Here is a 13,189-nt window from a genome sequence, read left to right as displayed (position 1 = left end):
CTGACATCACAGCTCAAGGGTGGGGGGGGGGGGGGTTTGAAGCCTACCAGGACAATTGCTCTTGAGTACCTTCCTGGACCCTACCAGGGCAATTGCTCTTGAGTACCTTCCTGGACCCTACCAGGGCAATTGCTCTTGAGTACCTTCCTGGAACCTAAGCCATCATTGGTTCACATCTTATGTGGCACATGTTGCCTCCCCTTCCCTCCCCCCCCCCCTTTTGGTTCCTCTTCGTACAAATTTGCAGCCCAGGTGAGCCTTGTCCTCTTGTAGTTTGGGTGCTATCTTCCCAACTTTGTCTTAGAGGGCGACCAAGTGGGATAAGTCAGAAACCTAGCTCTGAGTATTTAAAAACACCTTCTAGACAGTACACTTAATTGTTCATGCAATATCTTCCCTAGCTCTCCTGTGCTTGGTATGTTTTTTTCTTCACTTTAATATTAGGAGGAAATTGAGGTTCGGTGGGAGGGCAACAGCCATCTGGTGGCTCTTGGTGGTAGTAACTTAGTGTTATTAGATAGCTTGTCAGTTTGCAGCATGGCACACTCTATATTGCCAATAGAGTGTGCCTATATTGCCATATGCTTATCCAGACCTTGGATAAGCATATGGGTTTATGGAAAGCCCTTTTCTGTCTTTATTCAGAGCTGCCTTAAGTATTCTCCAGTGTTGGTTACCTTGAGGTTACCTTGAGGTGCTTCCGGGGCTTAGCGTCCCCACGGCCCGGTCGTCGACCAGGTCTCCTAACCAGACCTGTTACCCATATGATTAAACAGTGACAACTTGAAAAGTTTCCACCTGCATAGTTGCAGAATCCTGACCTAACCCCTGACAGTGGCAGTACCTATCCAGAGGTAAAGGCTCTGTTGCCTTAGGAAGTGACTGAGTGTAGTGCTCAGAAAAGTACGTTTCATGTGCTTATAGCTAGACTTTCTTTTTATCACAACTCATAATGCAAGAGAGAAAGCATTTTCTTCAATTTTGAAAATGAGCTTCAGATTTCCTTGGTGGCTCTGACTTAATTGACCAGTATTAACTGAAAGTGTGACCTCCCTGCATTTAAAATGATGTTGAAGTGAATATGAAAACGTATACACTTATAATATTTTATGTACTGTATATTATGTTGACCAGACCACACACTAGAAGGTGAAGGGACGACGTCATCCCTTCACCTTCTAGTGTGTTGTCTGGTCAACATACCTCAACCACGTTATTGTGACTCATCGCCTGTATATTATGTTCTCTCCCAGGCAATAGGTTGTCAGGATGGCACTATTGCATATTACCAGCTGATCTTCTCAACTGTTCATGGACTCTATAAGGAGCGCTATGCTTTCCGGGAAAATATGACTGATGTCATCATTCAACACCTCATCACCGAGCAAAAAGTTAGAATAAAGTGTCGGGACCTCGTTAAAAAGATTGCCATTTACAAGCACCGTCTAGCTGTAAGTTACTTTATTCTTCCACTCAAAAAGTCATGTGTAATAGGTGCAGTATGTAGATTAAGTTCTATGTATATATGTACATGGTTGCATCCACAATTTTATATGTAAAATTGGCATTTTTATCTCGAATGAAGATGTATAATTCAAGGTACAATACAGTACTTCTGTTGTCACCTACCATTTATCTACTGTATTATGTCATGTTTCCATGCACATTCGTCAAGTTTTTGAAATTTAGATGTTTATGTACAGAAAATTATCTATGTATAAAATGTATATTAATCTCATGCTTTTGCATGAATAATATACAGTATTGTGTATTGAATTTAGTTAATTGTCATTTCCACCTTTTGTAAAGTATTTTTAAACAAATGATTGTTAATGTGTAATTAATTTGTCATGCTTTATTCTGATTTTGTTCTACCTAAGTCATTTTTCATGTTATGTAGCATTATTTGAGTGTTCATTGCCAGGTGATCTACCAAATATGACCATAGGTACAGAATTTATGACTGCACTGTGCAAACCCTTGTACTGTAGTTCTTAGACTATTTTTTTTTCTATTAGTGGGCCACAGAATTAATTTAACAAAGTATTGGAGAAGGGCCCTAGCTCAATAAGTGAAACCTCAAAATCCAAACCATTATTTATCATCAAATATTTAGTTCTTTTAAACATATTATAATCCAGTATAATGTCACCTGCTGATAGAGGCAAGCCATCTCCTGTTGTCTACACAACACAGTGACTTCCCAAAATGCTATGCATTTAGTGGCTCTGCATGAATGTAAAAATACTAATCTTATGTAATTTCACCATCCCATTGTACCTTTCAAATAAATTATTACTATTAGGTCTGATACATGTTGTTTTCTGGGTAACAGAGCCAGAACCTACCCCTCTCCCCTCTCGTAGAGGTGCAGAGGGCTGAGGATTGTTACGATCACCCACTCCAGGGAAAGCATCCAGAAATTTAGCAAAGTAATGCAGACAGCGGCAAAGTTGATTGAAAATGAAGCATTGAAACAGCCAAATGACTCTGCAAATGATTAATTCAAAACAATTGGTTCATTTGAAACAGCTTGAATCCCTTAGTACAAATGGCTGTCAACAGATGGTGTCTCATAGCTCCTGACTATCAGCCAGCCTTGGGCCAGTCGTGTTGTTAATGTGTTACTGTGTAGGGCCTGGATGACCTAGGGCCAGCTGGTAGCCAGGCGCTAAAGGACACCACCTGTTTGTCACCATTTGTTCTAAGGGGTTTGAGCTACTTTCAAGTGAATCGATCTTTTTGAATGTTCCGGCAATTTGTTTCCTATGAAACCTGCAGCTGCCTGTATTGTTTTACTGACTTTCAGGATGCTTTCCCAGTGTGGGTGATAATAACAAACCTCGGCTATCTGCACCTCTATGAGGGGGCCCAGGTTCTAGCTCTGGTCTCCAGTAGGCTAAACACCCCTATCTTTCTGGTACAGTAGATAGCCATCAGGCCTCTTCCAGAAAGAGGCATTTCATTACATTCAATGCTGTTTTTTTTCCGTGATTACATAATTCATTATTTTCAACAAAATATGATTATTTTTGTCTAAAAACGTATCTCAATTTCCAATAAGAATTTATTATCAGCGTTTTTGGTTTTACTGTGTGTAGGTATCTTGCTGATGCATCCTCATTGAAGAGCAATTGCCAGTTGTAATAAATATAAACATCTAATGCCTCTTTGTTACAATATAATTACTTGCATAGACTCATCATTTGATTATCAATATTTCATCCTTCATTAATATATATATATATTCACACTATTATCATGCAGGTCCAACTTCCAGAGAGGATTATAATCTATGAGCTATACTCCCAAGATTCATCAGACATGCACTACCGTGTGCGAGAGAAGATAAACCAGCGCTTGGACTGCAATCTTCTGGTTGTGTGCACCAATCACATTGTTCTATGTCAGGTACATGTACCGTAATTTAGTGTCTGAGGGTCATCAGTTTCATGAATCTAAATAGCACATTCAAACTACACTGTGCCTCTTAAGAGTGGTTCCTTGGCATAGTAAGGGGACATGCTCTTGTACACCATCCACAGGTGGCTGTGGGAGGCTTTTATTTCCCTCTTCTGCCTGCTGTGGTGGTGCACAAGTGACATATGCCCAAGTGGCTTCACCACTTGGCCCAGTAGTTAGGTCAGACCCCTCCCCCACCCTCATACCTAGTTCAGAAGTGGTTGGATCTAGTCAGAGAGTGCAGGTTGGCTTCCCTTTCCCTGCCATCTGCAGCTCTGCTCTGCTTATAGAATCATTTCTATTTGGTGTTGGAGAAGATTAGGATTACTCAACAGTTGGTCGAGCAGTTGTACAAGAGCTTGAACTTTGCCTACTTGGTGTTTTCCTTGGACAGGATTTTGCTTCAGGCATTGTTTTGGTTCCTCTAGTTCCACCTTTTTCACCACTATCAGGACAGTCATGTGCAAGGTTTATTTCACCTTCTGTGGCTTTTGACTTGCTGGTTTCTTCAAGCTTTTCAAGGTTTCATTCTGTGACACCTTTCTCCTCCATCACTTGATGTATACATCACATAGAAGCCTTGGTCCTGGGTTGAGGTTTTGTGTGTCCAGTGCTCATGAGGCCTCTCGGGGACATTGGGTGCGTTTTTTCCTTCAGGCACAGTACATGTGAAAGTTTGTGGCAGAATGGGGGTTCCTTTCTCTTTTTTCCCTCTGGTTCAGGTGGTACAGTACTTCAGTTTGTGTCTAGTCTAGAGACTTATATGAGCAGGGTGATCCTTCTGTTTCCTTTGGTGGCTGGCTCAGCCTTGGTTTATGGCTCTTCTGGCCCATTGTCTGAACCTGGGCATTTTTTCGTAGCTCCACCTCTTTCAGCAGATCAGTCTAGAGATGTTTCTTGCTAGTTTGGCACTCTCCTTAAATCTTCCCATCTGGAGTTTTGCCATGGGTCTATCACCATTTGTATGGTGTGCAAGTGGTTGAATTGTTGGTATCCAACTTGGCAACACTGACATTTCTTGGCACTTTTTTTTTTTTCTCCATCGTTTGTTGTCCATTTTGATTCTGGTGGTTTTATCCTTATATTTGATTGTTTCTTAATTGGCATCATATGCCTAATATGTCCACAGTGTCATTAAATCTATGCAGCTTGCAGTTTGAAAGTTTGTGACTTTAACTTCAATATTTTCTCGTATGTCTTGGGTTGATATTTGGGCACAGGGCTTTTGAACGTCTAATAGGGTCCTGGCAGCTTGTTACCTACTCGGTCTTCCTGGTCCCCCTGGAGACCTGAATCATACCTGATTCAGATTAGATGCGAGTTCTTGGAGTTCTACTTCCCAAGCCCGGCTTGGCTCGACTTGTGATATCTTGGCCCAGCAGATTGTTGCTTACAGTGAGCTTATAAAAAAAACAAATCAGTATAATCAAATTGCTCTGCAAGCCATACCTAGATTCACAAGGAAAGCTAAGTATTACACTGATGATTTCTTGTTAGTCTATTTAGCAACTATCTGCTACTAACACTTGATGGTGGCATCATACTGGGCAACAAGGTCACTAGAGCCGGCCGCCCAGACTTTAAGCATGGCGTCCACCCCCCTACAGGTATTCCAGGTCTAAAGCGACCAGTTTTTAGTTATCTTTAACTGGTCTCACTGAAACTTTAGTTTCTCTGCAGGGGTTCTTAACTGATGGGTGCAAGGGTTTTTAATTATTTATATTTTAGTTGTTGATATAGATAACAAACTTAGATGGCTTTGTTATTATTTCCCATGACAGTATGTTCTTTCATTAATTATGGGAAAGGAGTGCTAGAATGACTTAGCAGTTTGGCAGGTTAAAAGTCACTTCTGCTCACACCTAATCCTGCCTGAGCCAGCTCCTTAGTTACTCCAATTCCTTTCCATTTTGTCCCAGCTTTTCTAAGACTGCTGTGGTGTTGCCTTGGTTTAATGTGAGGGCTGCCAGCTCTTGTAACCCTGTTGTCTGACAGGGTGCTGCAGTCAGGTAGTGGTAGGGAAAGTTGCCAGGTAGACTAACCAATAGTTTTCAAGAGTAATACTTGGCTTCCATGTGAATTTAAATACTGTATCATTTTCAGTGCTGGATTGAGAATTCTCCAGTGTCTTCCTTCCCAAAATTATATGAAAACACCATTAGCCAAGAATCTGACCATGGAGTTAGATTCTTGGCTATGGGGTTCAATAAGAGATTCCAGGCATATCTGACACTATGCTGGGTGGACCAGATCCTTGGCTTAGAGAACAATTGAGGGGCCAGCACAGAAAAGGAGCTTCTCATTTTACTTATACCACTAGCTCTTAATTATTTAATCATGGTATTTTACAAAATATAAATATAGAAAAGGTGGACCATTGTTGGTGTGGTCTCTGATGGTATCAAAAGGTGGCTTTTCTGCCTGTGTGCATTAATGATATAAATATTATTTTTGTTACTTTTCATCATACTGTGTTTCAATTGAGTTTCTATTTACAAATTCATCTTACAGGAAAAACGATTACAGTGCCTAAACTTCACTGGTGTGAAGGAACGTGAGTGGCAAATGGAATCTTTAATTCGATACATCAAAGTTGTAGGTGGACCAGCCAACAGGGAAGGTCTTCTACTGGGACTCAAGAGTGGACAGGTGAAACAACAAGGGGTTTGGTATAATATAGAAAGCAGTTAGAATAACTAATAGTAATGCCGATCATATTTATTTTTTGTATTATGTTTTCAACTTTTGCATGTCGTGTCGATATGCCTAGATAATATATTTATTTCTTTATATCACAAATCCTTAATTTTCATAATATTATATAACTACTTTTGTTTTCTATACAGTATAGTATTTCAAAAGTATTTTGGCTAACTTTCTAAAATATATGCATTTAAAAGCGGTACAGTACATCTATGGTTTTACTGATTTTAGTTTGTATCATGTTCTTAGGTTCTAAAGATTTTCCTGGATAATGCATTTCCTGTAGCTTTGCTGAAGGTTCCAGCAGCTATACGTTGCTTAGACCTGAGCTCTTCTCGGAACAAGTTGGCAGTTGTTGATGAGCACAGCACTCTCCTTGTTTACAGTGTAAACAACTCTGAACTGCTCTTCCAAGTAAGCCCTTAATAGTTTCCTCTTCACATTAGGAAATGTATATGTTTATCTCTCAGAATGTTCGGTAATACGTTTATTGCTTGTGATGTGTATCTATGTATGTATTAACACGATGTACTGAACGGGGTGAGAATAGCTTGAGCTACCTCATCCCTTTGTGTGTATTTTACCTCAATAAACTTATTTCAATTTCTTCACATTATCTTCTAAGAAACAGAATACAAAATATACAGTACAGTGGCACCTCCCAAATTCCAGATCATTTAATTCTGAACCCGAACTGAATTCACAATTAATCCAGGTTTTGTGTTTCATTGTGTATACATAATTTCTTACATAGCATCCCATGATTTTGGTGATGAAGTGCCAAAACATGGCTGTAATATTAATTATGTGTTGTACATAGGTACCAGCTCACTGTTGTACATAGGTACCAGCTCACTGTTGTACATAGGTACCAGCTCACTGTTGTACATAGGTACCAGCTCACTGTTGTACATAGGTACCAGCTCACTGTTGTACATAGGTACCAGCTCACTGTTGTACATAGGTACCAGCTCACTGTTGTACATAGGTACCAGCTCACTGTTGTGATGTAATTCCTATGACGGTAATCACTAATAGAGATTCACGTGCAATTCCAGGAACCCAATGCAAATAGTGTAGCATGGAATACTAGTTGTGAAGAAATGCTCTGCTTCTCGGGCAGCAACACCCTCAACATCAAAGCCTCGAATTTCCCGACACATCAACAAAAGTTACAGGTACTGTCAATTTTTTTTCCAAGTTTGAAAATACATAGATGCTAGGATTAAAACTGAATTACATACAATAAAGTATTTATTCACTTTTATGACTGCTAATTTTATCAAAAATATTTACATAATTTGGCAAGTATTTCTTTAAACTTGTGAGAATTTAATTATTTTCATGTGTCAAGGTCTCTGTACAGTATTAAAAATCACCTGCATTATCTTGTTTTTTTAATTTTAATTATAAACAGCATAAAATACTTAAGATAATAATGATCCTATTTTAAATTTGCTTTGTTGCAATAAAATGTATTTATTTTCTGTGACTAATACCGTACTTAATGTAGTCATCTCCTGTCAATGGGGTCTAATGCAAACAATTCTTCTACATAGATTTTGTTTCCAGTATTTTTCAAATACACATCACTCGACACTGATCTTGAAAACTCTGACTTCAGCGTCGTGCTCCCAGCAAATACTGGATTCCTAATAACCTAAATGGGATTTATGTTTTCTAGGGCTTTGTGGTGGGATTCAGTGGCAGCAAAATCTTTTGTCTGCACATCTACAGCATGTCTACAATTGAAGTTCCCCAGTCAGCTCCTATGTACCAGTATTTGGACAAGAATATGTACAAGTAAGAGTTTCGTTTACTGTGATATCTACTTAATTTTGCATTAGGATAAAGAAAGTGAGAAATGTACAACAGAATAGGATATGCTATTATACAGGAAATAATCAGTGTGTCAGTAAATTAAAGAAGATTGATTTGTAAAATAGATGACTTAATCACTAATTTATTATCTGGGTTGAGAGATTAAGGGATCTCAGGGTATTAGGTACAGCAAATTATTAGGACTTAACAGATTACATGTTGATTACATGTTGACAGTTCCAAAAGTGCAGTTTTCACAGCATGGCCTGTGGCCAGCCTTCTCTGGTGATTGTTTAATCTGTGAGCCTGTTTGCCTTTGTAGCATGAAGACCCACATAGATATCACAGCAATTGGTACAGACTTACCGTAATTTAAAAACACTGACTGCCAAAAATTCTGCTGACGTTCTTGTAAAGAAATTGGGTGTAAGGGGGAGGAGGGAAAAAGAAGGAATGCCAAGTCAGAATGACTATAAAGCACATGGAAAGGATATGATAACAGAATAGGTGGGGGGGTATATGAGGACAGAGTGAAGGAATTATCCCCAACCACTTGGATTATTGGGGATCGAATGCCGACCTACAAACAGTCAGGCCATCGCTCTACTGACCAGTCCAAATGACTCGCAAAAGGGGCTTGGGTGGATGGAGGGAGGGAGGGAGGGAGGGAGGGAGGGAGGGAGGGAGGGGCTTATATATACCTTACATTTAAATTATGGTAATTTATAGTAGGGAGCACTTTAAAGTTACTGTGTTAATATCTTAATCATATACAAAAGGTTATTCCATTGAACTATACAATTTTTTTAACCGAGTGATTCAAATAAACCACATAATGTGGCTACACATTTAAAATATATGAAATGAGACATATACCAAAGTTAGAAGATAGAGGAAAGAGGTGATGTGATCACTACATACAAAATATTAATGGGAATCGCCAAAATTTATGAAGATGATTTTTAAAACTGCAACTTGAAGAACAAGAGGTCATAAGTTCAAACTAAGCAAATAAAGCTATGGAAAAACATTAGCAAATTCACTTTTACAAAGAGATTGGTAGACAGTTGGAACAAGTTAAGTGAGGTGGTGGAGTGTCTATAAATTTATTACTGCCTCTATGGTGTATTGGAGGTTCATTCAGAACATCCTGTTAAGGATGTTTTAGCAAGTTTAATCTTAGGAATCTATATTACTTGAGCACAAACTAGGAATTCTTTTACTGTGATATTATTATGTAAACTTTCTTGTTGGGAACCTTCAAAGTTATCATCTTCATCATCATCTGAAATAAAAAGATACCTGTGGCTGAAGGTCAGAGTTTATGCCAAGCTTTCCTTAAGATGGGTGTATGAAACATCAGTTTGTATATCAGTCAGTATATCAGTTTGTATATCAGTCAGTATATCAGTTTGTATATCAGTCAGTATATCAGTTTGTATATCGGTCAGTATATCGGTTTGTATATCAGTTTGTATATCAGATGAAACATCAGTTCCTTAAGATGGGTGTGTGAAACATCCCAGTTTGTATAAGCATGCCATATGTCTGTCTTGTTTATGAATGATTTAATAACCAGCTGCAACCGCACTGGGTACGTGAAATATTCATGCCATGTACAAAAATATCATCGTTTCAACAATCTTCAGTCAGTTCATTAACTGTGACCGCACAGCACAGTTAATTGACTCGTGGGGGGATATAGTAATTACCGAATTGAATAGCAGGGATTTGTCAAGAAAACAATGAAGTAAATAAAAGAAAGCATAAAAGGAACCATTTTATTTCATAATTTATAAAATCAGTTTTAATTTCTTTCAAACATGTTGTTCTTTACTCACCACTTGAAATTTTTAACTTGACAGTAACCATTATTCATTACTTCTCTGAAGTTAATCTAATAATACATACACTTCAGCTTAACTTTTTGAAGTCTAATGCTATAGAATCTGTTATTGCTTGTCGACACTCTGTAGATGAGATATAGGTGCATGGTTGTCAGTTTCCCGATTGTACAGACGGTTCCTTGCCTCACACCCGAGACCATATAAGCTGCTGCCTTAACTGATAATTTCACCCAGCATTATCTTTTAGAAATTAAAGATTTAATGCAGCAAATAAATGGTATCAGAATTAAGGTGAAAAAGAAAAACAGTAACTAAATGGTTAATAAAGGAGTTGTGCAAGAAGGGCTTGCATAACTGCTGATACGCTGGTGTGAGGAGGCGGCAGGTAAGCATATGATCACCCTGCTTTTACTAGTCGACTTACAACATAAATAATATAACTTGAACAAACGTGTATTACACATTTCCTCATCTGAAATATATAGTATTAATTTATTTTTGTAGACGAAATAAACAAACTTACCCTTACTTTTCTTAAAATAGGCATTGAGAGAGTACAGTACTAGAGATTTATTTGTGTGTTGAACAGAGAGGCCTATGAGATAGCATGCCTGGGTGTGACTGATGGAGACTGGGAGGCTCTAGCTAAAGCAGCGCTGCAGGGACTTGAATACAGCATTGCTAAGAAAGCCTTTACTCGTATCAAAAACCTCAAATACCTAGAATTAATACATTCCATTGAGGTAACGTATCTACAGTACTTTGTTATCTTTTTTAATGTTTATTTGTCACAATGTATAATTCTGTATACAATATGCTAATTGCATAAGACTACTTCAAGCATTACATTTTTTGTTATTCTAATTATACTACTATGGTATTTATTATGTATTTTGTCTCTACCTCATCTCTCATATTCTGTACTTTTTAATTTTTAGATAGTGTACTTCTATAATTTTTAGATAAATTTAAAAGATCTTGATTTCTATTTATTGCTTAATTTATATATAGCTGTACATTTATAATTGATTTTAACATTAGCTTAATTTCATGCATCAGGAACGTCGACACAAGGGAGATGCTGATAACAACATCTTCTTAGGAGACGTATTGGCATTTGAAGGCAAGTTTTCCGAAGCTGCCAAGTTGTATCGCAAAAGTGGCAAAGACTCGATAGCCATGAACATGTACTCGGACCTTAGAATGTTTGACTTGGCACAAGTAAGTTAATTTTGAATGTATATTTTGCTGAATGCTTACCCATTTACATTTTCAATACATCATTGTTTCATATATAAAATTAAATTTTTTCCTTGAGTTACCTAAAGATGCAGGAAAATAGATTAGAAAGTATTTGATCATGCAGTCTAATTGATTATTCTATGAAGTACTAGTCATCTGTCAAATTCTGTAAGAATAATATACAGTACAGTATTCCTTATTTTTTAAAAATTCCTTTGATTACATTAAGAATCAGAGTGAAAGACTGTAAATTCACATGTCTGAAATGTAAGAATTTACACTGAGAAAATAGAGAAAATTATATCTCATGAACTCCCAGTGGTCTACATCGTTGGCTCTATCTAGGGACCCGGCTGAATCCTCAGGTAGGACAGAAACATTTGGGCAATTTTCTTTTCACCTGATGCCTCTCTGTTCATCTTACAGTAAATAAATACACAGGAGTTAGGCAATTGTTGTGGGTTGCATATTGAAGATGATCAGTAGTGAGACCTTGATAAGTCTAAATACAGGCTTCCTGTTCTCGATGTAAGGAGGCGGCATCTTTCTACCCCATTCTGATGGACCTTAGAGAAATGCACAAGAAAAGGGACTTCTTTGTGTACTTGTAGGGAGGACATGTAGGGAAAGTGTATTCTCATCCTTACTGTATGTACAAAATGTAGCATCCTGATGGGAGAAGATTTAAGCCTGGATGAGTGTCAAGACTCCTCTTCTGGGTACTAGACACTGCCTTGAATATATGCTGAATACACCAGAATCTCGGGGATACAGCATCCAAGAATTTACAAAAATAATAATGTGTCTAGATGTATTTTGGTGGAAGACCTTGTCCTTCTCACTCCTCTAAAAGGGAATTAACACATGCCACAAGAATAGTATGGTATAATAACAAAGGTGTAATTATTCTAGAATTTTTGTTAAGTTAAGAGTTAGGAAAGTTAACTACTGTATAGTATTTCTGATTATTAACCTATTTATTTAGAAATCTTTAAAAATATTAACATACACAATGCTTTATGTATATTGATTTTAAGAGTCTTTCAAGGAGACTGACTAGGAACTATGATTTATCTATGAGGCAGATCACATAAAAATTGCATGAAAATTTACAAAACATTTAAATTTCAACCTAACAAAAGCTAATTCTCCTCTACAGATCAATGCACACACAATAAGCATAATGTATTAGAATTTCCTGTTAATAGCAAAGCACCCAGTACTGATCCTTTTCAAATGCTGAAAAGCACATGGTGAAGTTTCCATTCAACAATTATAATGTTACTCGATCAAAAATATCACCAATTAATCTCGGCAGATCTTCCACTATTAGTCTAATTGTAAACACACACACAATGAAATGCAATATCAAGAAACAGAGCATAGGATCTTTATGATTCTGGTCGTTTTAGGATCAGGAAACAGCGCATAGGATCATAGGATCCTGGTCACATGGGTATACAAAAAACATTTGTAGGCAACCTACCGACCAGGAACACAGTTATATCCTATCTAGATAAATCCTACATAACACACAGAAAGCAGTTTATAGATACTTACGTTTATTGAGGAGTTGACACAGTCCTCAATTACAAACATCTTCAAAGGATGTCTGATCAGCCAGGCTGTGGTTCACACATCAGACTGTGTACAGCTGCATCTAACACCCTTGGAGACTTGGTTAGAGACTGGGCCACAGGGATGTTGATCCCCAGAACCAAAACAAGGTAAATACGAAGTACAGTATTAACATCAACTGTACTGTATTAACTATCGTATTAACATCAACATATACATATGCTTGTAAATTTTAATTTACACAAATGGCTTGTGTAACCATTTTAATCTGAACAGGACTACCTTGGCTCAGATGAAACTGTTGACCGGAAGCAGCTTATCAGCAAAAAAGCAGATTGGGCACGCAATATCAATGAACCCCGAGCAGCTGCTGAAATGTATCTTTCTGCTGGTGAAGTTCATAAAGCTATTGAAATAATGGGTGAAAATGGATGGGAGGATATGTGAGTTATTATCACTTTAACCATGAGTCTCCCTTCTTGTTTAGCACTGTTCCAACCAATTGGGTGATCACAATATCTTAAATGTACTAACAA

At 37.7% G+C, this 13,189-nt stretch overlaps 1 protein-coding gene across 1 annotated transcript in view; it reads left to right on the top strand.

The window, feature by feature from the left end:
- Positions 1 to 13,189, top strand: part of Oseg1 (intraflagellar transport protein Oseg1) — a 46,354-nt gene that overhangs the window by 16,292 nt on the left and 16,873 nt on the right. The window contains exons 10-18 of the mRNA XM_045725320.2: positions 1,254 to 1,451; positions 3,268 to 3,411; positions 5,974 to 6,111; positions 6,415 to 6,579; positions 7,224 to 7,343; positions 7,850 to 7,968; positions 10,423 to 10,576; positions 10,893 to 11,054; positions 12,930 to 13,096. Coding sequence (XP_045581276.1) covers positions 1,254 to 1,451; positions 3,268 to 3,411; positions 5,974 to 6,111; positions 6,415 to 6,579; positions 7,224 to 7,343; positions 7,850 to 7,968; positions 10,423 to 10,576; positions 10,893 to 11,054; positions 12,930 to 13,096 — 1,367 coding nt within the window. The remainder of the gene's footprint in view (positions 1 to 1,253; positions 1,452 to 3,267; positions 3,412 to 5,973; positions 6,112 to 6,414; positions 6,580 to 7,223; positions 7,344 to 7,849; positions 7,969 to 10,422; positions 10,577 to 10,892; positions 11,055 to 12,929; positions 13,097 to 13,189) is intronic.

Source organism: Procambarus clarkii, chromosome 57, assembly GCF_040958095.1.
Source record: "Procambarus clarkii isolate CNS0578487 chromosome 57, FALCON_Pclarkii_2.0, whole genome shotgun sequence".
NCBI lineage: Eukaryota > Metazoa > Arthropoda > Malacostraca > Decapoda > Cambaridae > Procambarus > Procambarus clarkii.
The sequence above is the reverse complement of the archived record's forward strand: the minus strand, read 5'-3'. Positions and strand labels throughout refer to the sequence as shown.